This window comes from Prenolepis imparis, unplaced genomic scaffold (genome assembly GCF_030444845.1).
Source record: "Prenolepis imparis isolate NDT839.2.m4 unplaced genomic scaffold, iyPreImpa1.0 SCAF_13, whole genome shotgun sequence".
Taxonomy (NCBI): Eukaryota; Metazoa; Arthropoda; class Insecta; order Hymenoptera; family Formicidae; genus Prenolepis; species Prenolepis imparis.
In genome coordinates, this window is record NW_028141171.1 from 11,342,590 (window position 1) to 11,367,337 (window position 24,748).

General features: G+C 29.5%; 4 protein-coding genes across 5 annotated transcripts; 2 read left to right on the forward strand and 2 right to left on the reverse strand.

The window, feature by feature from the left end:
- The first annotated feature begins 1,392 nt into the window (after positions 1-1,392).
- On the forward strand, positions 1,393-15,740 carry LOC145944393 (ATP-binding cassette sub-family G member 1). Its single transcript, XM_083052688.1, has 12 exons — positions 1,393-1,631; positions 4,377-4,684; positions 9,040-9,157; positions 9,755-9,944; positions 10,915-11,060; positions 13,092-13,330; positions 13,849-14,045; positions 14,216-14,384; positions 14,477-14,577; positions 14,725-14,880; positions 14,993-15,233; positions 15,386-15,740. The coding sequence occupies exons 2-12, from the start codon at positions 4,519-4,521 to the stop codon at positions 15,553-15,555; spliced, it is 1,893 nt and encodes a 630-aa protein (XP_082908814.1). The 5' UTR covers positions 1,393-1,631; positions 4,377-4,518; the 3' UTR covers positions 15,556-15,740.
- Positions 15,741-16,951: 1,211 nt separating this feature from the next.
- Positions 16,952-21,024, forward strand: LOC145944365 (ribonuclease Oy-like). The gene is made up of 4 exons (XM_083052650.1): positions 16,952-17,101; positions 19,395-19,917; positions 20,047-20,322; positions 20,737-21,024. Exons 1-3 carry the CDS (start codon positions 17,040-17,042, stop codon positions 20,209-20,211), a joined length of 750 nt encoding a protein of 249 aa, XP_082908776.1. The 5' UTR covers positions 16,952-17,039; the 3' UTR covers positions 20,212-20,322; positions 20,737-21,024.
- Positions 20,386-22,541, reverse strand: LOC145944364 (UBX domain-containing protein 1). Of its 2 annotated transcripts, none has more exons than XM_083052648.1 (7): positions 22,354-22,541; positions 22,229-22,282; positions 21,986-22,159; positions 21,608-21,859; positions 21,285-21,522; positions 21,019-21,199; positions 20,386-20,799 (listed from the first exon to the last, which is right to left on the reverse strand). In XM_083052648.1, the coding sequence occupies exons 1-7, from the start codon at positions 22,407-22,409 to the stop codon at positions 20,753-20,755; spliced, it is 1,002 nt and encodes a 333-aa protein (XP_082908774.1). In that variant the 5' UTR covers positions 22,410-22,541; the 3' UTR covers positions 20,386-20,752. The 2 variants fall into 2 exon arrangements, with proteins under 2 accessions (XP_082908774.1, XP_082908775.1); XM_083052649.1 differs by having other exon boundaries at positions 20,398-20,799; positions 21,998-22,159; positions 22,354-22,539.
- A 273-nt stretch (positions 22,542-22,814) lies between these two features.
- LOC145944367 (histone H2A) lies at positions 22,815-24,727 on the reverse strand. The gene is made up of 3 exons (XM_083052651.1): positions 24,566-24,727; positions 24,272-24,479; positions 22,815-23,569 (listed from the first exon to the last, which is right to left on the reverse strand). Exons 1-3 carry the CDS (start codon positions 24,585-24,587, stop codon positions 23,392-23,394), a joined length of 408 nt encoding a protein of 135 aa, XP_082908777.1. The 5' UTR covers positions 24,588-24,727; the 3' UTR covers positions 22,815-23,391.
- Between the last annotated feature and the right edge of the window lie 21 nt (positions 24,728-24,748).

The following is a 24,748-nucleotide window of genomic DNA, read 5'->3' on the forward strand; positions in this document are numbered from 1 at the left end:
ATATACATATATATGAGTCATGATTGAATTTTTAAACAAGCAAGATCTAATTAGAGAACTGTAAACCTATCTTGACAATAAATAAATATCTTTTGTTTTGAAAGTCACTATTATTATTATTATCTTGTTATTCCATGCAGTGAACTTATCACACAATTTAGATTCTAGATTCTAATCTAACAATGTACACATACTTTTATATCTGTAGTATAATGAAATCTACATGCATGTTCAACACACGTATATAGACATAAGAAAATATTTCCTTTCTACAAAATAAAATCAAGCTCTCAAAACAGAGCTATGTTTGACAAAGTTATTTTGCATGTAATATTGCAGGAATAAAAATACACAAGGTGATGTTTGTTTGTGGATATTGTATTATAAACTTCTGTCGAAACGGTCTGAATTTATATTAATATAGTAAATTTCATTCTCATCAATTTTTTTGCCTGCTCAGATTTTTTTTCGGCAAACTAATTTTCTTTATCCAAGAAAAAAGAAAAAATTATTCTATTCTACATATTTTATTAATTATATCTATTCTATGATATTAATCTGAATTTTGAAAAGGGATTTGTCTCTTAAAAGAGAGATCAAAGATGCAGATATTTTATAATTGATTGAAAAATCGCATTTAATATAATGGCTATACAACACTCTGATATCAAAATTTATTCATTGTTCGCAGACAGTACAAATTAGCTACCAGCACATGTAATGGAAATGAGTTTTTTCCTGATTCAAGGATAATAAAATTTAATTGGATTCGGAATATATGTATACATATATGTATAAACAACTACTCCGTGTATAATATGCAAATAATTCAAGCAGACATAAAATAAATAAATAAAATAAATTCTTTCGCTTATTCTCTCCTATCTTTATAGCTACGACATATTCATAACAATTAGCACAGTATCACATTGCAATAGATAGCTATTGGGCGTAACGTTTTAATCTATATTATTCCAACTGCAATCAATTAAAGTTAAAAACTCATAATATAGTATAAGGAAAAATTCTGATTAAATCTAAGTAATTCATTAAATATATCATAATCATAAATAAAATGATTTAAACTGCACACTGCGTAATTTACGATAGCTACTAGGTACGATCGATATTTGCGCAATGGCGTCAAAACAATAGCTTTTAGAGACCAGCTTTTGCATCTAGCTTGCATTTCTTTTCATTCGAGAGTTATAACATCACCGCCTTTAATTCATTTTACATTTTAATCGTAATACAATAACCATGCGTGCGAAAAGTCATGACAGTCACGTCGTGTGTGACTCTTTGTGACGTAATGAACGCTCATTCCAAGAGTCATGCTATACATATACGAAGGGAGAGATATACACAGCTGTGCGGGAACACCACATGTTATTTCCGAGTCAGTCTACTGCCGCTGATGGCAGCGCACTGTGTATTCGCTGACTAATGTCCTTCCCGCCTATGGTTCTTATTCCTGGCGAGGTTGTCGTGTTAATCGGTAGACCACATTGTGCCATCGATGTGACAACGTGCATTGTTTGCAAATCACCAATGCCACCGTATTTCCGTTTAATAACGACGCTGAAGCGGTAACGCGCGAAGGGCAAAATTCGAGCATTTTGGAACGACTCGTAAGTTTTTATCGATAATTCGCATGTAAAGTCTTCTTATGGCATGTCTCTTTATATAGGTATAGATTTTATTTCATCAATTCAGAGATAATTTTGTCTAAAAGCTATTGTTTTGACGCCATTGCGCAAATATCGATCGTACCTAGTAGCTATCGTAAATTACGCAGTGTGCAGTTTAAATCATTTTATTTATTATTATGATATATTTAATGAATTACTTAGATCAGAATTTTTCCTTATACTATATTATAAGTTTTTAACTTTAATTGATTGCAGTTGGAATAATATAGATTAAAACGTTACGCCCAATAGCTATCTATTGCAATGTGATACTGTGCTAATTGTTATGAATATGTCGTAGCTATAAAGATAGGAGAGAATAAGCGAAAGAATTTATTTTATTTATTTATTTTATGTCTGCTTGAATTATTTGCATATTATACACGGAGTAGTTGTTTATACATATATGTATACATATATTCCGAATCCAATTAAATTTTATTATCCTTGAATCAGGAAAAAACTCATTTCCATTACATGTGCTGGTAGCTAATTTGTACTGTCTGCGAACAATGAATAAATTTTGATATCAGAGTGTTGTATAGTCATTATATTAAATGCGATTTTTCAATCAATTATAAAATATCTGCATCTTTGATCTCTCTTTTTCTTTTTAAAAATATCGAACACACAATAATTGTTAAGCTGCGAGCGATCAAAAACTTCAAAAATTTTAAAAAATTATTCTTTAGAAATATTAAGGATGAAGATAATTATGTTTTTTATTTAATTTTCTTTTTCATTTACCTTTAATTTGGATGGAACTTTAATGTCAGGATTATAGTTAAAGAGATAAAATATATAATTAAATGCATGAAAAAAATAGAAGAACAAAAAAATCAAAAAGAAAAGTCACAAATGAAGAAATGTGAATGAGAAAAGCCTGGACTATCTTGCATGAAAATAAAATTAAATAATCAAGAAATAAGTGAAACTATAAATGAAGAAAGTACAAAACATAATATATGATTTATTACACGATATACGAAAATATACCAGAAAAGTATGCAGATGAATTTGTTTCTTGCAGAGTATCTTTTGCTTCTTATCTTTCTTGTGTACATATATTCTTATCGTTAATGACAGTAACATACAGGCAGAAAAAGCAAGATTAACCAAATATTTCCTCCAAATATTTCCCCCATATTATTATGAAAAAAATAATTATGTATAATTTATTATTATTTAAAATGATAGAATGACACACACGATATGCGAATCTATTCGAATTTAAAAATATAGATAAAGTCTTAAGATTAACACGTATTGAGTTTGTACAAAAAATTAAAATATAATTTTATACAAAGCCCCGTGGGATTATATCAAATGCCGGAAGTGCGTCTATCAAATATCAACACTTCCAATCAACACTGTTGTCGTATGTGTGCTACAGATAAGTGACAAATGTTTATGCAGATATGTATACTTTCCTCGAACACAAAGTAGTAATAACAAAGAGAGCACAAAAATGATCACAGTTACAAAAGTTACAAAAGCAATATGGGAATTTAATATATTCGCTTGTCGTAAAATAAAAATCGTAAATAAGTTAAATTCTTTATTCGCTATATATTGATGAAAATCAACGACGGAATAAACCGCGGATGAATCAGCTAATGAGTCTAAATTATAAATTAGATAATTATAGAAATAGATAATAGATAGATATAGATATAGATTGAGTTAGTTCTCGTATAGAATTTTTATTAGTAGAAAGATTCGGACATAAAAAATTTTAATAGTTCACACTCATAATGTGTTTTATAATTATCGTGCAATTAAACATGCAAATGCGGAGAAATTGTGCGTGTGTATATATATAATGTTATTTAAAATGTTATATTTTATAAATAAATTTTTATGAAGTCAGTAATATACTATTATAACATATATAATAGGATATATAAGGAGTTAACAATATATAAGGAGTTTAAAGGTTTAATTCAAAGGTTTCTTAAAAATTAATTACTTGACCGTCTTGATCATCGTTTTTAGTTGCAATCCTAGCTATCGTTGTCTCACGCGATATATGTTTACTTGTACACACAATTTATTAGTCATAATTTTCTCACGTTCGATCGAACACGCTCAGCTAAGTTCAACGCGCTGCATAAGATTTACGTAATGGCGTACGCGTGTAATATAAAATCGGAACTGCATCACTGTCATTCACCTTGGATATTTATCCGGTTTTTCACACGTAGCCACATGTAAGCCACAGAAGATTATAAAAAGAAAAGAAAGAATGAGAGAATTTAGACGACCTCTTTTAAACGACCTCCAATATCCTAAATCCAGTAATACATATATGCATAATACATAATACAATAAATAATGCATAACAATAATATAATAATACAATAATTCGCGGAAATATATATATATTGTAAGGTCAGGATATAAGTCGATCTGCTAAAGAGGGTCTAAAGACATTCAAAGTAAACGAAGAAATGTTCAAAATAATTAGAGAAAAATTTAACAAGTTGTTATCTGCGCTTGGCTCTTATTAGCCTGGCATTTTTTATACCTTTCATACCTCTTTTAACATTATTATTTTCGTCTATGTATACATAGCATCAGTAAAATAGGGTGACATATCAATTACCAGAGACGTTTCCTTTCTTGTTTCATAGCATGTCAGTTTTTATACATCTCACGTTTATATATATATATTTATGTTTTCAGCTATCATCCGTACTCTTCTTTGTTAATAACGAACAATTTCTTGCTCGAAAGCTTGCTCTCTACGGAAGAGATGATATATTGGATAATGACATCCGCAAGTTGGAGATAAATCGTTCTCAGAACTCCGGTGGAAAATATAATTATGGAGTCTACTCCAAGAAACATAAAGGAAGCCGGTAACGGCGAAACTGTAAAAACCCTCGCCCATGACAAAAATTTAATACGTACTGTATCATATGCATCAAAAATGGCTGCGGTGGACATCGAATTCAATAATTTGACATATGCCGTACCGAGTCCTCGAAAAGGTAAGCGCGATCATACATACGCAGAGAGAATTTTCTCTTAGAATTTACCCTGAAAATCCTGGTAATCGTGAGACAATATGGTATGGAAAGAATTTTATGAGAATTTCTCTGATTAATTATAAAATAATATTTATCACAATAAAATATAAAATATGTTTGATTAATTTTACTATGTAATTTAGTAAAATTAATCAAACATATTTTATATTTTATTGTGATAAATAATTAATCAGAGAAATTTTCATAAAATTCTTTCCATACCATATTGTCTCACGATTACCATGATTTTCAGGGTAAATTCTAAGAGAAAATTCTCTCTGTGTACATATTTTAAAATTAATAAATTAAAGTAACAATAAAAAAGCTGTCAAATATTTAATAGTCTAAACTTACAATTAGATTGTTTTATGGCAGAATGGATAACTTCCTCTAATACAGCGCGCGTGTCCTTTTTTTTATTTATTAAAAAATCGAGTACTATCCCTAACAATTATTGTTAATGTATCAATGAAATGATAACAGAAATTGCACTTTATCAATACACTATGTAAAATATTGTCTTTTACATACATTCTGTTATAGTATTATTATCATAAATTAGTATATTGAAACACCGTACATTCTACTATATATATATATATATATATATATATATATATATATAATTATTCAATTGATATATATAATTTAATAATTTAGTTGTCATTAAATTATTAAAGTTTAGAAAAGCGATTTATAAAAATGAGAGTTTGACTATATTATTATTAAACTTGATTAGATTAGATAAAAAGAAATTTAATTAGATAAAAAGAGAAAGTTTAGTTAAATAAAATTAGAAGACCAAGTCATATCTAATCTCTATAAAGAAAGATAAACAGGATGTGTAAAATAGTTTTTCTCTCAGTTCTAAATAATATAATAGAGTTTAATTATATAATATATATACTAGCAAATATTTAAGTTCATCTAAAGTATATTACGTAAATGGGCACATAAAGGTCTCATTAAGATTATGTCAAATCGGAGTACATATGTACGTCCACGTGGCTTCGTTGATTCTACTCATTTGTGACTCGAACAAAGAATGGAGATTTATGTATCTCGTTTTTATTTCATCATTTTTTATTCATTTCAAAGGAGATTAAATAGTAAAAAATAATGGCATATCAAAATAAAAAGTTGCATCAATAAGAATATTCAGATTACAATAATTTTAAAATGTTTAACACGTACGCGTACATACACATTCACATACGTGTAAACAATAATGTATGTAATATAAATTATAAAACGACAAAACATATACAATAACATCATATATTATCCATATTAATCAACAATTTTCTCCGAAGAATAAAATATAATCTAAGATTCTAAGAAATCTTGAAATGTTGATATTTTTTTTCCCATGTTAATAAATAAGTAAAAAAATGTTTTTTTAATTACGAACAGTCATAATTTTAGTTAGAAGAAAATGATAATAGAGAGAATTCAATTTATTATATTTTAATGACGAAATTATTTTTAATTAGACTTGTGACGGTATCATTCGAATAATAAATTTATAGCACAAGAATCATGATTCTTGTGTCTATTGTAAAACTTACATTATGTAATTAGATAAGTCATAGAAATATTGCAAATTTATTCCCGTAATTTCTTCCCGTGAGAAAATTCCGTATAATTCGCAACTTACAATAAAGATCCGTAATGCGATTATAATTTGCAACGTTTTCTATGCAGCCGCAATATTTTCTCGCCGTAACCGTTAGAGCTCTCTTATAGATACGTTAACTTTCATATATAATGTGCTGCTATTCCCATTAAATTCAAGATTCATAAATCTCCGAATTTACATCACTCCTTTATTACTTACACTGAAAAAAAAATTATTAACTTGACTAAACCGTTCAACTAAATTATTATTTTGTTAATTGAACATATATTAGTATTTAAGTCAAATACACGTTTTGTTAGATTTAAAACGTTATATTTAATTTATATATTTTTATATGTTCAGTTAACAAAATTTTATTTAGTTGAACGGTTTAGTCAAGTTGATAATTTTTTTCTTCAGTGTATATATGTATGTGTTGAACTTAGACGATTCATCATTTACAAAGTCATTTACAAAAAATCCTATTATAACAAACGTCATAAGGATTTTAATAATACATCCATTAAAAAAAAAAAAAAAATAATAATGATTTAGTGTTATACTAAAACACATCGTTAAAAATATGATCGTGAATTGTAAGTAGTAAAAAGCCATAATTTTCACAATGCATAATACATTAGTAAATTCTTCTAATTCGAAAATGATATAAATTAGAGTATACTTGTAAAGTGCATTATATAAGTTTTCTATGAGGAACACTGCATCGCACTGACTACGGCAAGTTTAAACCATTGAATAGAATTTGCGCTGTAGCTAATAAGTTTTCAGATCATTTAAATTTTTTTCAATCATCTCTCAGTTTATTCAAACAATCTTTATATCTTTGTCTCCGATAAACTAACTAATTCTTACTCTGTCTCTGAATCATTTTTCTCATATGTATACCGATCTTATATGAATTATTGTATTTGTTAAACTAAAGGGGCTCGTCCCCGTTACATAAATAAATAAATAAATAAATATACATGTGTGTATGTATGTGTGTGTATTAATTGCTGATAGTACATTTACGTGTGTGTGTGTGTGTTGTGTGTGATCGCTGAAACATATCAATATTAAAGAAAGTGCATTATAATTTTTTAAATTATGCGTTAATGTATAACATTGTGTTTCTCAAAACTAGCAGTTACGGAAATAATTGCCTTTTCTTAATACAGTCAATTTTGTTGATACATTTTGTGAAGGATACATTGAAATCACCAGTCATTTATGCAAACTTAAAAACATGTTTTCGAGAAACGTACGCTTTAACACGCATATGTACCTAAGACGTCGATTAAAGTCAGAAGTCGCAATTTACCATAGTTACTTCGTAATTGGATACACTTAAAATGTTCTCGTCGATAAAATTTCAGTGATTAAAGTCATTAATGCAATCGAATGCGTGATTACTTCTGCAATTTAGACATACAGATATTTAATTATAGATACTTAAATGAGCTTCATAAGCTATCAATAATATATAATCATTGTTGAGAGCTTAATTTGTCTCGTACAAAAGAAAATGGATGATGTAATTGCTATTTTCCGGAATGACGGAAAAATATTTGCTTGACATGAGGAACAAGAATTGGCGATAATTTAATATCAACGAATAAAATGCAACACATAGTTGCATTTTTGTGCAATATGTTACACATGCAATTATTTATTCTTCCTGTAATTGCGTAACGTTATGATTTTCAAGAATTTGTTTACAGCGATGTTTACGCACAATCGTACGTCTGCGACGTATGCAAAATACAAACTTGATCGCTATCGCTTCTCTTCAAACAATACATGCTGAATTAAATTTTAAAAAATTCAAATAAAGTTATATTACTCATATGCATATCTGATAATACCAACAAGGCACCGACAAGGCCAATAATTCGTTTACGTAATTAAATGTGCACAACAAGTGAACGTAATCAAATCTATGTATGTATATACGTCCACTTTAAGCAAATTTTACGAGTTACGATGTTTATATTTTGTTTATCTTCACTGAACTATCGCGACGCAATTTATATCCTTTTAACTTTGTTTAATTTTTCAATTTGTGAGCAAAATATGCTGATATCTTATTCTTGAAAAAAACTGCGACAGCGTATAGCTTATTAACTTCAATAATCATTAAATTCAAAAGCCTTGATTGGATAATCATAGGAATTAATATAATAGCAAATGTTATACGATAGTTTGAATGACTGTACATTTTATATTATAATTTGGAAGTGATAAACGACAGATTCCATATGCATTTGTGAAAACTTTCATACTAAAGTTCAATACTGAACAAAAAAAAAACAAAGAAAACGTTATTTTATATGTGCGACTGACATAATGTTGCAAATGAGTTCAAGGAGATGCGTAATATATGATACTTTTTTCACACACAAGCTGTCTTACGTAAACTGTTACCGATAACCCACAGTTTTAGCATTTATGTAAGGAAATCTTTCTGTGAATAAATGTTATCAAAGCTTATAATTTATGATTAATGCAATTATAATTATTATAAAATAATTTCAATATTTTAAAGATAATTATCTCTGTTTTCCACCAAGAAACATAGATTTGTACAGCAAGTAATGTGTCTTTAATAATTTTAATTAATAGAATTATTTTAACAAACAAAATTATTTTTTTTTTTTTAATATAATACATTATTCGATGCTCTGTCAACAATTTACAGAGTCAAAGATGCTTTTAAAAGGAATTAGCGGACAATTCAAATCGGGTGAATTGACAGCGATTATGGGTTCTTCTGGTGCCGGAAAATCGACGTTGCTCAATATTCTCGCCGGATACAAGTACGTAATTAAGAATCATGAATTATAATAAACTGTTGACCGTTTAAAGGTCAAAGTGGCTAGTCTTATCAATCTTGCGTCATTATATACTGTTAAAATTCAATTAATTATTGATTCTCAGACCCTCTCAAACTTTTGGCATAATTACATAAATCTATAATTACATTTTATAAAAAGCAATAAAAATCTAATTATTGCTACACTATTATTATGTTATATGTATATACATATTATCGAAGATATAATATTTTAAGACATTCCATATCTACTTCCGTTCCGATATTTCTATATCTTACAATTATTTAGGAGTTTCAATTATCTACGTTCGAGTCATATAAGCTCATGTGCACTCAACAGTAAATTGCATAACGCTTGACAACTTTGCGGCAAACTTCAATGATCATTAAAATCAAAAAGATATAGCGCCTCGGTTGAATAATCAATAACACAGAAATTAACATAATGACAAATGTTGTAGTTGGAATAACTGTATACTTTGTATCATAAAGTTGAAGAAGCAATAAACAATAGAAAATTCCGTGTATTATAAAAATTTGCAATTTATCATACATTATAAAATAGAAAATCTGTATCCAGATACACGGATATAGGTGGCTCGATAAATATCAATCGACAACCGAGAAATATGCAGGAATTCAAGAAGATGTCATGCTACATTATGCAAAACGATCTCACGCAACCCAAACTCACAGTTATAGAAGCGATGTCTTTTGCAGCAGACTTAAAACTTGGCAGACAAAAATCGCAATCCGAAAAACGTATCGCCGTAAGTATAGACTTTCGTAGCTTAGTATTATGACAGAATATTGTAATTATTTATACCGGAAGATAAAACCAAGGCAAACAACAGCACGATCGTTTCGATACATAGGGTCACACAAAGGTTGATCACAGGCGAATTATTTAACAAAATCATTTTCTACATAAACACATTTCTTGATAAAACATTTTTTAATAATGCGTTGTAAACAATTATTTTTTTTAATATTAGTTGCTTCTGACACAAATCAAATTATGGTATATCTCTCTTTAAATTCAGACTCTTTCAAAAATATTTTTACGTGATTATCAATAGTAACAAGAATTAAATAATTCGCCTAAAACTTTTATTTCAAGCATCCCCTTAAAAATAATATTATTATTAATCTCGTCAAATCTAATTTCCGATTAATATAACATTGTCTTCCTTAAAAAAAAAAAAAAGATATATGCATTTAAGCAATAGGTTTAATGTAATTAACATCAGACATAGAATAGCAAGAAGAATAGCAAAAATTGATATCTAACTTAGTACCAACTTAAGTCATAAACATTAAGAATTTAAAGGCTCCTTCTATATATTAAATATAAATTAAGTATTACATAGGCTATAGGAGCACGTACGCGGATTTCGGTGCGTTGATTCCAACGAAAATTAAGTTTTCGTTGGAATCAAATAATTGTGCACGGGGCACGAATATTGCTTTACACTGCCAAGACTTTTCGGAATAATCTCTACTAGAGATTTTTAATTCCGATATTTCTGTAGGGGGGTCAGAGGGGATAATCAGGCACCTTGGCAGTGTACCAAGCAATATTCGTGCCCCGTGCACAATTATTTGATTCCAACGAAAACTTAATTTTCGTTGGAATCAACGCACCGAAATCCGCGTACGTGCTTCTATAGCCTATGTAATACTTAATTTAAGTCATAAATATCCGCATTTTCAGAAGGCCAATACAACGATTGATTTTAGATAAACGACGTTCTGGACACACTTAGATTATCCGGAACACGAGACACGCTTGTAGAACAACTGTCTGGCGGCGAAAGAAAGAGGCTGGTTATCGCACTTGAATTAGTTAATAACCCACCCGTAATTCTTCTTGATGAACCAACCACGTGAGTATCAATTTTATATCGTATTAAATTTATATAAAATTGTTTTTCATTTTCTTCATTATTAATATATACTTATAATTTTTTATTCTCTTAAATTATTTTTTTATACCTATAATTTTTTATTCTATTAAATTACACTGTTAAAAAAGACTTTTTTTCGATTATCAGAACGAGATAACACACAGTGCAACAAAAAAAAATGACTTGAATGAGATTAGTCATTTCTTCTAGTTTTTTGGACGCTAAACACGAATCCGGTTTCCAAATTGCTCCATCACGTCACAATTTTGAGAAAGAACCCCGCACTAATTCAATGGGAAAATGGCTTTCCGTTGAATTGGCTGAATTTTTAATATGTTGTAGTTTAAGGCATTCTGATCAAAAGATGTAACAGCCTCAAAGCTAATTAATGAATAGTTGAGTTACAACCAGTCAAACAATTCGAGTTTTTCGTGTTTGACTGGCTGTAAATCTGTAACTGTGTATTATTTAGCTTTGAGCCTATTATACATTATTTGTTCGGCAGATCATAAGCTACGACATATGAGAAAACCAGCTGATTTTACCAAGATTCAATTTCATCTATGATTTTGTATAGATTCAAAAACCCCGCACTAATCCTATATAAAATTAAATCTTGGTAAGATCAGCTGGTTTTCTCATATGTTGTAATTTATGACCTGCGGAACAAAAAATGTAATAAGCTCAAACCTAAATAATAGACGGTTATTGATTTACAGCCAGTCAAACACAAAAAACTCGAGTTGGTTGACTGGTTGTAATTCAGTAACTGTCTATTATTTAGCTTTGAGGCTATTACATCTTTTGATCAGAATGCCTTAAACCTTAAACTATAACATATCAAAAATTCAGCCAATTCAACGGAAAGCCATTTTTCATTTAATTAGTGCGGGGTTCTTTACAATTAAAATTGCAAAAAATGGCTATTTTTACCAACTTTGTTATATTATAGTTAGAATATGTGACATGCTGGAAGAAAAGCTTTTATATAAAATTGTTCCAATTTGGAAACCGGATTCGTGTTTAGCATCCGAAAACCATAAGGAACAACTAGTCTCGTCCAAGTCAATTTTTTTTTGCACTGTGTTATTGCATAACAGAGATGTACTACTATTATATAATAGTAATTATATTTTTTCAAATATCTGCGGAAATAACAAAAAAGATAGAAAAATAACTGTGTAAATCATATTTTACATTTTTATCTCGAATATCGATAATCGCTTCATTTTTTCTGCATATATATAACTGGCCGTGCATTTATTAATAACAAAGTAGAAAAATAGTAATTACTTTGTTGCATAAACAAATTATAACTTGTATTGGAGTTACAAAATGCATAAAATGACAATTTTCAATCTCGATGTTTTCAAATTACAAATCTAGAAAATTCAAATAAGAATGCAAAATATGCGAGTATCAATAATTATCCATAATTTTATTATAAAATTGCAATATTGCTGTATGTGCACTTTAGCATTAATAGTTTAACTTGTGTTGTAACTTGTTAAGAACTAAGTTTTTAGATATTAGAAGCATTCTTTCATTGTATAATCTTAACCTTATATATCGTCTGATCAATTTAAAAAAAAAGAGAAAAAAAACTGGTTTTTCTTAACACAATTTTGTATGATGCAAGAAGTATCGTGACGCAAGAATATTGTGAATAAGTGCATAAGTAATTTATTATGTCTTGGCCTATATATATATATATAGCATATTTCTCCCTCTCGTCTACCTCCCCTCTTTCTTTCTTTCTCTCTTTCTGAAAGTATGAAGAAACCTGTGCGTCAATTGTTAATCAATTATTTATTAATCAATTTTTTTTATTCGATAGGCAAACAAATTGAAAAACGTAAATAAAACACTTATTCAAGTAAGATCTTTTTTGCTAGCAAACGTCTTGTTTCATGCGTATGCTTCGTAATGATGATTGTAACGCAAAATTTTTCTCTCAAAATATATTAATATTGTAGAAGCATTGCAGAAAAGATTTATATTTTTTTTCAGCGGATTGGACGAGTTGTCCTCTTTTTATTGCATCAATAGTCTTCAAAAGCTGGCGCGTTTTGGGCGTAATGTTGTATGCTCTATACATACACCAAGCGCGAGTACCTTTAGCAAATTTGATCACGTCTACATCGTGGCTGCCGGACAATGCGCTTACAGAGGTACTCCGAATAACGTGTTGCCATTGTTACAAAGCATAGGTATAGAGTGTCCGAAGCATTACAATCCGGCGGATTTCGGTAAGTTATTTTTTCGTATCCTATTTTTCGCGAGATTCATGATTCCTTTCGATATTTTCAGGCTTTCGCGGTGTACATAAACATTAGCATTGATTTTCAAGTTTGAACCGCGTAAACATTTTATTTGATTCCGACGTTTTGTGAACATTTCAGCTCACTTCATCAGGGAGGAACAACTTGATACACAAACTGATACAGTATCAGGTTGTTCCTACCTGATAAAGTGAGCTGAAATGTTCACAAAATGTCGGAATTAAACAAAATGTTTACGCGGTTCAAATCGGAAAATCAATGCTAATGATTTCTTTCATTATTAATTTCAATGTTTCAATATTTCTTATACAAACATATGTTAATGTCGCGTTCTATTTGATATAAAAACACTAACATTTTTCGCAGAGGAGATCTCAGAGCTTTAAAATTTCATCACACTTAATTTAATTTCAATCAAAATTATATAATGATGCTAAGATATACTAAAAGATGTTACGTTACTATTTCGAATACTTTTGTTTTAGTAATAGAAATCTGCTCGGGCGATTATGGTTCCGATCCAATCGAACAAATGGTCACTTACGCCAACAAGTTACCGATTCTTCCGATTTCTCGAGCAAAGTATGAACTCGAGCTTGATAAGATAAATCCGAAAGTTCTTTGGCTCGATCAATTGAAAACACTAGTTAAGAGAATGATACTGCAGCATTATCGGAATAGAGTAAGAATCGAACACATATATATTGCATTACTAAGGCTAAATGATTTATGATAATGATCACAATTGAAGAAATTTTAAAATTCTAGAAAGCTTGATTCTGATTCAAAAAAGCTATATATTATAGCTATATTAAATAAGCATAATAAGCATATTCTTTTGTATATTCGCAGAATTACATCTACCTGAAGATAGCGTTACACATTTTCTTAGGACTAGTAATTGGCGCACTGTTTTTGAATATGGGCAACGACGGCTCCAAAGCCTTGTTCAATTTTGGCTTTTGCTTCGCGTGTCTGATTGTATTTCTGTACATACCCATGTTACCAGTATTACTTCATTGTAATGAAAAGATATTAGAAATAATTATATTCTATTAACTTTATAAAAATCAGCTTAGGATTGTATTTTATATCAATATTCTTTCGTTACAGTTCCTTTTCAAATTCGGATAATGAAGCGGGAACATTTTAATCGATGGTACAATCTTAGCGCATATTACTGCGCCTTTACAATAATCGATATACCTGTACAGGTTGGTTCCTTTTGTAAATTTTTTATTGTGTAGCATAACTATTTCATATAGCAGCTTATTTTTTAGATATCTTCATTATTTGATACGTTAGATTTTTCAAAAATCTGTCTAAATATTTAAAAAATCTCTCTCTGAATCTTTTCTCAGATAATGTTAGGCTTTATATATCTCTCGATGGTCTACCTCATTACGGGACAGCCCCTTGAGTGGCATAGGTCTATCATGTTTTTCTCTACTTGCTTCGTCTGCGGTTTCATCGGAGAGAGTATAGGACTCCTTATTGCTAGCGTATTCAACGCCGTGGTACGTTTGAAATTATAATAATAAATTTAATATAACAAAAGAAAAAATATTCTTTAAAATTAATAGATATAATAAATAATGTCTCTTTTTTATTTTTTTTTTTTTAATTTAGAACGGTATGTTTATCGGTCCAGCACTCACTTGTGCCATGATCTTAAACGCGGTACAAGGCTTTGGTGATTTTACTCCTCTTCCGATTTATCGAACATTACTCATGTATACTAGTTACATTCGATATGGGTTGGAAGCTCTTACAACAGCCATGTACGGTTACGATAGACCGAGATTACCTTGCCCAGTGGAAGAAGTGTATTGTCATTTCAGTTCGCCTAAGGAAATCTTTCGATCTATAGGTATCATACTCGAGCTAGTCATTTTGAATCGTTTAAGATGCATATTATATGTGTGGCATTTATATTCTATATTAACGATTTTCTCGATTTTATATCTTGATAATATATAAATGATCGAGATTAAAGTAACATTTTGTCTGTGTGTTTTGCAGGTCTGAAGAATGCTCCAAATTACTGGTTGGATATGCTAGCTCTTGTTATCATATTATTTATTTGTAAGGCAACGTTATATTATTTATTGAGGCAAAGAGTGCAACCAAACAAAACTTTCCAAAAGCTCTACATAATCGGGAATTTTATCAAGAGTCAGGGCAATATGTGATCACTAATGATGTCTGCATTATTCATATTTGAATTATTATAATGCATTTAGCTCAAGACTCTCTAAAAAAATTTGAAATTTGAAATATAATTGTGTGATAAAAACACAATTGTTGATGCAATAATATGGTCAACGTGATATTAATTATAGTAAAAAAGAAGAATAATTTGTACTAATAATAAAAAACTGATAATCTGTTATATAAAAATGTTTTCGTTGAATAAAAAAGTAAAATAAAAAAAATTAATTGCGTATACTCTCTTGCAAAATCTATTTTCTTCTATTTTAGTTATTATATTATCAAATTCATAATATCTGATAAATGTTGCACTGATTTTAAAATAAAATGCGATACTCTTATATATAATAGAATTTATACATTAAACAGTAATTTAAATCATGCTAAAAAAGGTACATACGTAACGTTACCGCACTCTGTATAAAAAAAAGTGATTCTTCTCTTATAAAATGAATTATAAAAGAAAGTGACGATGCCATTTAGCGTTATCTAATGCTATTTCTGCATTGCTCACATTTGTATATTTGGTTGCATACTTGCAGGAATTTTTCTCTATATATACTTGTATATCTATATATATTGTACTACTATATATATTTTTTTCTAATAGAGCACGGTATCGTGATTGTTTTTATTATTGGACATATGCGTCATGTCAGAATAAAAAAAATAGAAGGCGATAGGTATAAATAAACTATGTTAAAAAATTCGATGTAGCTATGATGTGTCGGTTTTAGCATTTTTCTGCCTCATTTAATGCAATTTTACTGCAATTTTAGCACGCATAATCAAATGTAATATATAATAATGATGACATTAGAATAATATTAATTAAATGCTTTTTTTTTAAGTAGCATGTACAATTTGATATTAGCTTTTAAATTAAAAGTAACTGTATTTTGATTATATCAAATATAAAAAATAGTTATTATAATTAAAATAATTATTATAATAATTATTGCTTTGATAGTTAATGTAACCGATTATTGAGAAAGGCCATAATTATATAAAAAAATATATAAAACGAAATTAATTATATTACAGTAAAGTAAAATTAGGAGTTACTTGATGCAATTATCTATGCACAATCATGTCAATTAAACATAATTATGTCAATTAAACTCAATTATGTCAATTAAACTCAATTATGTAAATTTTGTGATTAAAAAGACACTCCATATTTTTCTATATTTATTATAGAAAGAATTTTCGGAGAGAATTTTCTCTTAGAATTCTCTGTAGTATCTTCGCGATACATCTGCTATATAGAATACTTCACAATAATCAAGTAAGACCATCTGCTCCTGACACATAATACAGGGGAACAACCGGAAAAGATGGTGGTGGCAACTATAGAAAAAGGTAGTGGGAGAGTTGTGTGAACATATTTAACTCCGACGCTGTTCTCTCGGAGTCAGAATCTACTCTGTTCACGTGGAACAATTGTTTCCCATTTCCTAACAGGATGCACAAGTATAATATTGCATTGTATATTTTCTTATTGTCTTTACTGTACATCACACATGGGTAAGTGAATTAATTTTAATGCTTGATGATATTAAAATAAATTGTTCAAAATATTATATTATTCGCTACGTCAATATTTTGATAAATGAAGATAATACGCGTCAGCATTAGCACACCTGAGCACGTGCACGTACACATATTAACAAATATAATATCGAAATGCTTAAAGGTCATTTAAAAGAAAAGTCTAGCGAGATACCAATGTCAAAACGCATACACCACTTTTGAGAAGTTATTTAATGACGAATTAATTTACACGCACGAAGTAAACTGTTCTATGGTTTGAGATCTTCTTAAACAGTTCGATCTTCTTTTAATTGATCAAATAATCGTAATCGAAAACTATTCATATTGTCTTATTAAATATTAGAATAACAATATTATCCAATCATGCACAGAAAGAATTTTCTCTTACAATTTACCCTGAAAATCATGGTAATCGTAGGACAATATGGTATGGAAAGAATTTTATAAGAATTTTTCTGATTCATATTTATCACAATAAAAATAATATCCATCACAATAAAATTTAAAACATGTTTGATTAATTTTACTAAACTGCATAGTAAAATTAATCAAACATATTTTATATTTTATTGTGATAGATATTGTTATTTTTATTGTGATAAATATTAATCAGAAAAATTCTTATAAAATTCTTTCCATACCATTTTGTCCCACGATTACCATGATTTTCAGGGTAAATTTTAAGAGAAAATTCTTTCTGTGTATAATTAGTTAGATATTTTTTTGCACACAATATATAAATAAATCAATGTAGATAATTTTAGACTTTTCTTGTCTTTTTCTAATATATATACAGGTTGTCTCTGAACTCAGTGCTAAAACTGATACAGCAGCTGTATCATATGAAAATAAGTCGAAAATGTTAATAAACATATGTCCGAATCCGAACGGTATCGAAGTTATAGAGTATTAAGGTTGCTTTCGTAAGACAATATAAATTGAAATAAATGTTGTTTAATGTTCTTTATTCTGTTTAAATTTTTACAAAATATGCTTAAAAATTCCTTTGTCGGCTTCGACACACTTTCTAGCACGAATTAATAAATTTCGAGCTTTTTGAAAAATGTCATTTACGAAACTCAAAAAGTTTGAAATAATTTATTAATTTGTGTTAAAAAGTATGTCAAAGTCGACAGAGGAATTTTTGTAAAGATTTAAACAGAATAAAGAACATTAAATAACATTTATTTCAATTTATATATTGTCTTACGAAAGCAACTTTAATACTCTATAACTTTGAAACCATTCGGATTCGGACATATGTTTATTAACATTTTCGACTTGTTTTTACATGCTAAAACTGCTGTATCAATTTTGGCACTGAGTTCAGAGACACCTTGTATATATGCATATGTATGTATATCAAGGATCCGGACCGAAACAAAATTAGGGTTCGGTTTCAGTTATGGTTTAATAAAATATTTAATAACTGTTCCGGTTCCAGTTTCAGTTTTAAATAAAGGAAACCGAAACCGTTTAAATTACGATTTTTTCGGTTACGGTTCCGGTTTTTAAAATTTTTACTTTTTGTTTTTCTAATTAAATTAATTTCTAAATTTTATTACTTTAAAAAATTATTATTAATTTTTATGACATATAAATAAACAACACTTCATATTATACATGAAAATATATATATGTATCTATATTATATATATTATATATATAGTATGTTTTCTGTTATATATATATATACCGGACCGTTAAATTATTTTCGGTTTACGGTTCTTTACGATATTTTTTTCTATTTTTGCGCAAATGACGGAAATGTCATGATAACTCGCGTATTATACGGTTAACATATTATCCTCACAGCTATCGTTATTGTGATAATACATGTATTTCAGAATATTTTAAAAATGATTTATTTTTAATTGTACTGCACTTCAAGGAGGCAGTTATCATGACATTTCAAGGAGGCAGTTATCATGACATTTCCGTCATTTGCGCAAAAATAGAAAAAAATATCGAAAAGAATCGTAAACCGAAAATAATTTAACGGTCCGGTTATGGTTCCAGCGTTATAAATTTAATAGAATTTCAATACGGTTTACGGTTTTACTAAAAAAACAATTATGGAACGGTTATCGGTTTTGGTTTGGTTCGGTCCGGGTCCCTGATGTATATATATATATAGTATATATATTGTATATATATAATTCTAAAATAATAAAAAATACCTAGTATATTCATTAAAATTGACGTGATGCTTTGATGCAAATTGCAATTTAAAAAAAGATATTTCAATTTCATATATTTTTAACAGAAGAAATTTAAAAAAACGTACATCCAAGAATTTTGATGTCCTGATATTTACTCAATCCTGGCCAATGACAACTTGTTTTGTATGGAAAGAAAGTTCCATAACACATAGTTGTTTGTTGCCAAAACAAGAGGAATGGACTATTCACGGTGTTTGGCCGACAAAATATAACACAAAGGGCCCAGAATATTGCAATAAATCGCTACCATTTAACGCAAGCGCTCTAGCGCCTTTGCAAAGTCAATTAAAAGAAAATTGGATCGATGTTCATAACAAGTCCGAGCATTATGAATTCTGGAAACACGAATGGGATAAGCACGGCACTTGTGCAGTTGTAATAAAAGCATTAAACAGTGAATATAAGTATTTTCAAGGAGGATTAAATCTACTTTACACCTACAATATGATAGATGTACTTGCGAAAGCAAACATTTTACCAGGACAAAACTATACGGTAGAAACTATGTTGACAGGAATTCAAAAGGTGTTGAACAAAACAGGTCAAATAATATGCGTGCCAAACAAGGTATATCGGAAAATTATTTTGATACAAACCAATTTGTGTAGATAGATTTTTTACAAATATAAAAAATAATTTAATATATTAAATTTTCTTATAAAAAAAAAATATATATATAGTTTTACTTTCTTTTAGGAAACGGGTGAATTATATATAAGCGAGATAAGAATCTGTTTCGACAAAGCATTGCAATTAACAGACTGTGATGGCATTTATGATTTTCCTACAAATTGCGATAGATCCAAAGAGATAATATATCCGAATAATGTACCAAGCAATTATCGTGTAATACAAATATAACAATAATATTGAAATCATTATGTGTGTATGCACAAACTATATAACAAATTATTAAATAATATTACATATATCATACATATATGATATATGCAGTCAAAATAATTTGTCACGGTAAGAATTTAATAAAATAAATCTTTGTATATAAGATAAAAAACTAATATAATTTAGCTTTTTCTTCGTCATATAAAGAAATATGTTTTAGATTAAAAATGTTTTAGATTAAGATATTTACAATATAATTTTTAAATTAAATTATAAATAAAAATATGATAAACAAACCACAATTAGTTTAAATTATAATTAATCCGAGATTCTCAAATCTGTTTTTCTATTATCATCTAAATTTTAATCATTTAATCTTTTTAATCATTATGTTATTCATAAAGAAAGAAATAAAAAAATCAGAAAAAAGTTTGCATACTATAGAGAAGATTACCGATCGTTTATAATAAAGAATATCATTATATTAGCATGAATGTCTTATAATTAATCTGTATGATAATATACATTTTTTGCTTACGTTAGGGCATCACTGGTTACATCATTCCACCTTCTTTTGGACGATTACGACTGCTGAAGGTACCAAACCTGCAAATTAAATAAAAATATATATTATGCCATCTTCAAAAAGAAAAAAAATGCGCATTTGCAACAATATCATCATTACAGCTGACGAAATATTGCATAATATAGTGCATAATATTAATTGATAAAATTGATAAATTGAATCGGTAAATAATAGGACTTGTGATAAATTATATATGTGTATTATATGTATATTATAATAATAAATTATCAATGTAATACCTAATACATCCAATGGTGTATCATAATCTTCTTCTGTAAATACTTTCTTGGGAAATGTAGTCATTAATTGAAAGGGGCCGTTACCATCTGTTCTATTCATTTCAATAAACAGTCTTACTGCGGATAACTGTTCTTTACTTCCAAAGCTCTGTGTCAAAGCTTGTCCATTAGTAAGCCTGAGCTAAAATATCATTGTTTAAAATATACTGCATGTATATATAATATATACTTATATTATGTATTATGTATGTATTTTATTTCAGTACCTGAAGTTTGGTTTCAGTATAATCCTTTCTATGATGCGTAGATGTGGATGAAGATGTTGCAGCAGGCAAGGGAGCTGAAGCTATATTAACTGATTGATTATTTTCAGCAGTCGCTTTAGCTCGTCTTGCTGCTTTATCAGCTTCAATTTGTGCTTTAACTCTTTGTCTTGCTTCTTTCTCTTCTGCCTTTTCCCGTTTTCTTTGTTCCAAGAGCTTCTTCATTTCTAACTCTTCCAATCTGTTACATAAATAAAATATAGATTTACATATACTTTATATAAGATTTATATATCTATTATTGATATTATTATATTATTTCTTACTTTTTCCTAGCTTCAGACATTTCCTTTCCTGATCGTATTCTATCTTTTTCCCTTTCAAGTGCCTCTTTCTTTTCTTGTTCCTCTCTCTCCTTTCTCTTGTGTCTTAATTTTTCTTCCAATATTTTCAGTTGCTCTCTCTTTTCTTCTTCAGTAAGCGGTTTCTTTTCTTCTGTGCTTTCAGAAAATCTATCATGCCCAGACTTTGTGGCATGAAACTCAACTTCTAAACTAGTTTTGAATAGCTTTCCACATCTACAAAGTAATTTAAAAACATATATTCTTTCTGATAAAGTAGTATTTATATACAAAAGATAAAATGTATCAATTCCAATACATGATCAAATATTCCTACATTTAAATTTAAAAGCTTATCTTTACATTTCAACGTACACATCACATTTTGTGGATTTAGCCGTCTCAGTGGTGGATACCAGTTGATTGCTAGCACTAGCAACATTGTCCTGTACTGGTGTGTCAGCAGCTAATGCTGGGGCACTCTCCCCTATGGAAGGTTCGGGTGCTGGTTCAGCTTCATCCGAATGAGCCAGTAGCCTAAAATAAAAAAATCAATAGCGTGATTAATAACATGACAAAGATTATACTGAAGAGTCATATCCATACCATTCCATCGCTGGTTCCACGCCTTTATTACCGGTGATCTCCAAAGCCTTCTCCCTGTACAACAAAACGATCAAATGTCATCGCAGGTTAGAGTAGGACGACGTAACGTTTATCTACGAACTTACGCCCTGGATATGCTGAAACCCATGTCTACAAGAATATCTATAACGCCCGATGACATTTTGCGCTATTTCTTGGTAGGTTCAACGTCAATATATCTCTTTGAAGTCCTTTAGACCAAGCTCCACTGTCCGAAAATTAAATGTCACGTCGAATCGACGCGCTACTTATATGCCGACTAGATTGAAAATTACTTGTGGCATGGCGACGGATTCACTTAGCGCCAATTTCAAATTTGGAGCTAGTTTCGACAAGTCGATTAACAACTTTTCACAAATAATAATAGATAATAATATATTACAAAATGCATTCATCAATTTTATATATATATATATATATATGTAATGTGTGAACAAATTTATATTATATAAAATGTCACACAAATGTTGAAAATATTAAAGCTTTGTATTAATCAAATTTTATTTTTATATATGTGAAAATGTTACACTATTATTATGAACTAAACTTCAAGTGGAAACGCAATATTATTTATTTTTTCGCATTAAATATCGTTTTACATTCAACAAAAATATTCAAACGCTTTTACATTTTCAAATATTTATTAGCAATATGATAAAAAATTCTGGTTCTAAAGTATATAAGACAATAACATTAAACGGCAGGCATAAAAAATAAAAAACTTTTGAAAAGTAGTAGAGAAATCATGACAAGAGAAAATAGATATAACACATATCATTTAAATAAAATATTGTACTTAAATAAATCAGGAAATATTCATTAACGGTTGTAGCATAATTTTGAAATTAACATAGCACATTGCAAATTTACTATTCAGCACTAAGACCTCTTCTAGCGCAATGTAAGAACATAAATGAAAGTAGTAGTAGAATATCTACTCCAAGATCTCAGTATATGATATTATAATTTGCTTGCAGATTGTCAATTAAGTGAAAAAAAGTGTCATAGACCTAAATGTAAAATCTGCTGCTGAGATTTATAGGGATATTATTTTTTTTCCTCTTGTTTCATGAAACAGAGACATATTTCTAAAGTACGATAAAGAGTTATAAATGTATAATAATCTAATATTCCTGTGACGCTTTGTCGCCTTTTCCAGAACCACCAGTACCAGTTTTCTTTGGCAGCAAGACCGCTTGAATATTAGGCAAAACTCCACCTTGAGCAATGGTCACTCCGGACAATAATTTATTCAGCTCCTCGTCATTACGAATAGCCAATTGCAAGTGACGTGGGATTATCCTGCAGAAGACAAAATGTTTGCACAAAAATTAAACAAAATAATTAATAACAAATAAGTACATAAATAATGATAAATAAATGTAGAACTAGAAAATGTAAAAATAATAATGAAAAGTATTATATACAAGATATAAGAATTAAAGAAATGTTCTCTCTAACTAAGTTAATAATAATTTAGAATTCATTATCATTAGAAATCATGTGTTTTTATATAACAAAAACTCTCCTTTTGATTTATATTATTATGTGTACATAAATATATTTACACAATCAATTTGTATCAAAGTTAAATATGTATATAACAAAATTTCTGATTACTTAAAGACAAAGAATAGTAAGTATTGAAGTAATAAAATGTAATTGAAATTTTCTTGAAAAATAAATCAACAAGATACAGCATTACACAAGTTATAGAGGTCATATATATTCCAAGGGATAAATACCGAGAACGATCGAGGAATAATTTTCACAAATCGGTTAACGATGTGATCTCCCTCCATAAGATGTTAGAGATAAGGATGCGAAAGAAATGGACAAAAACGCGAACACGAGATAGAAACAGGAAGTCGTAGCACGAAGCGCGACAGAGAAAAAGAGAGGGACAAAGAAAGCTAACGCGCAAGAGATAACGGGAGAAAAAGAGAGAGATAGAGATAGCGAGGGAGAAAGAGAGAAACGGGGCGAAATGATGGAAGGGCTTGCCTAGTCTTTTTGTTGTCCCTGGCTGCATTTCCAGCCAACTCGAGCACTTCGGCCGCCAGATATTCCATCACGGCAGCGAGATAGACCGGCGCCCCGGCGCCGACACGTTCCGCATAGTTGCCTTTCCTGAGGAGACGATGGATCCTCCCTACGGGGAACTGCAGCCCTGCCCTGCTACTGCGGGTCTTCGCCTTCCCCTTGGTCTTGCCTGGAAAGAGCCGGATCGAGAAGTTGTCATCGCCGTTTGCCGGTACATGTGCAGCGAAATTCTTTTTCTTTTTTTTCTCTACTTACCGCCTTTGCCGCGTCCGGACATGTTTCACCGAATCGAGTGCGAGAGAGAGAGAGAGAGAAAAAAAGAGAGAGAGAGAGAGAGCCTATGACCTGGCTACGCCGACACGCCGACACCGAACGCTGAAAGCCGAATGAAGCAGAGGCCCGCGCAACCACAACGGTTACGCGCATGCACTTTCAGAT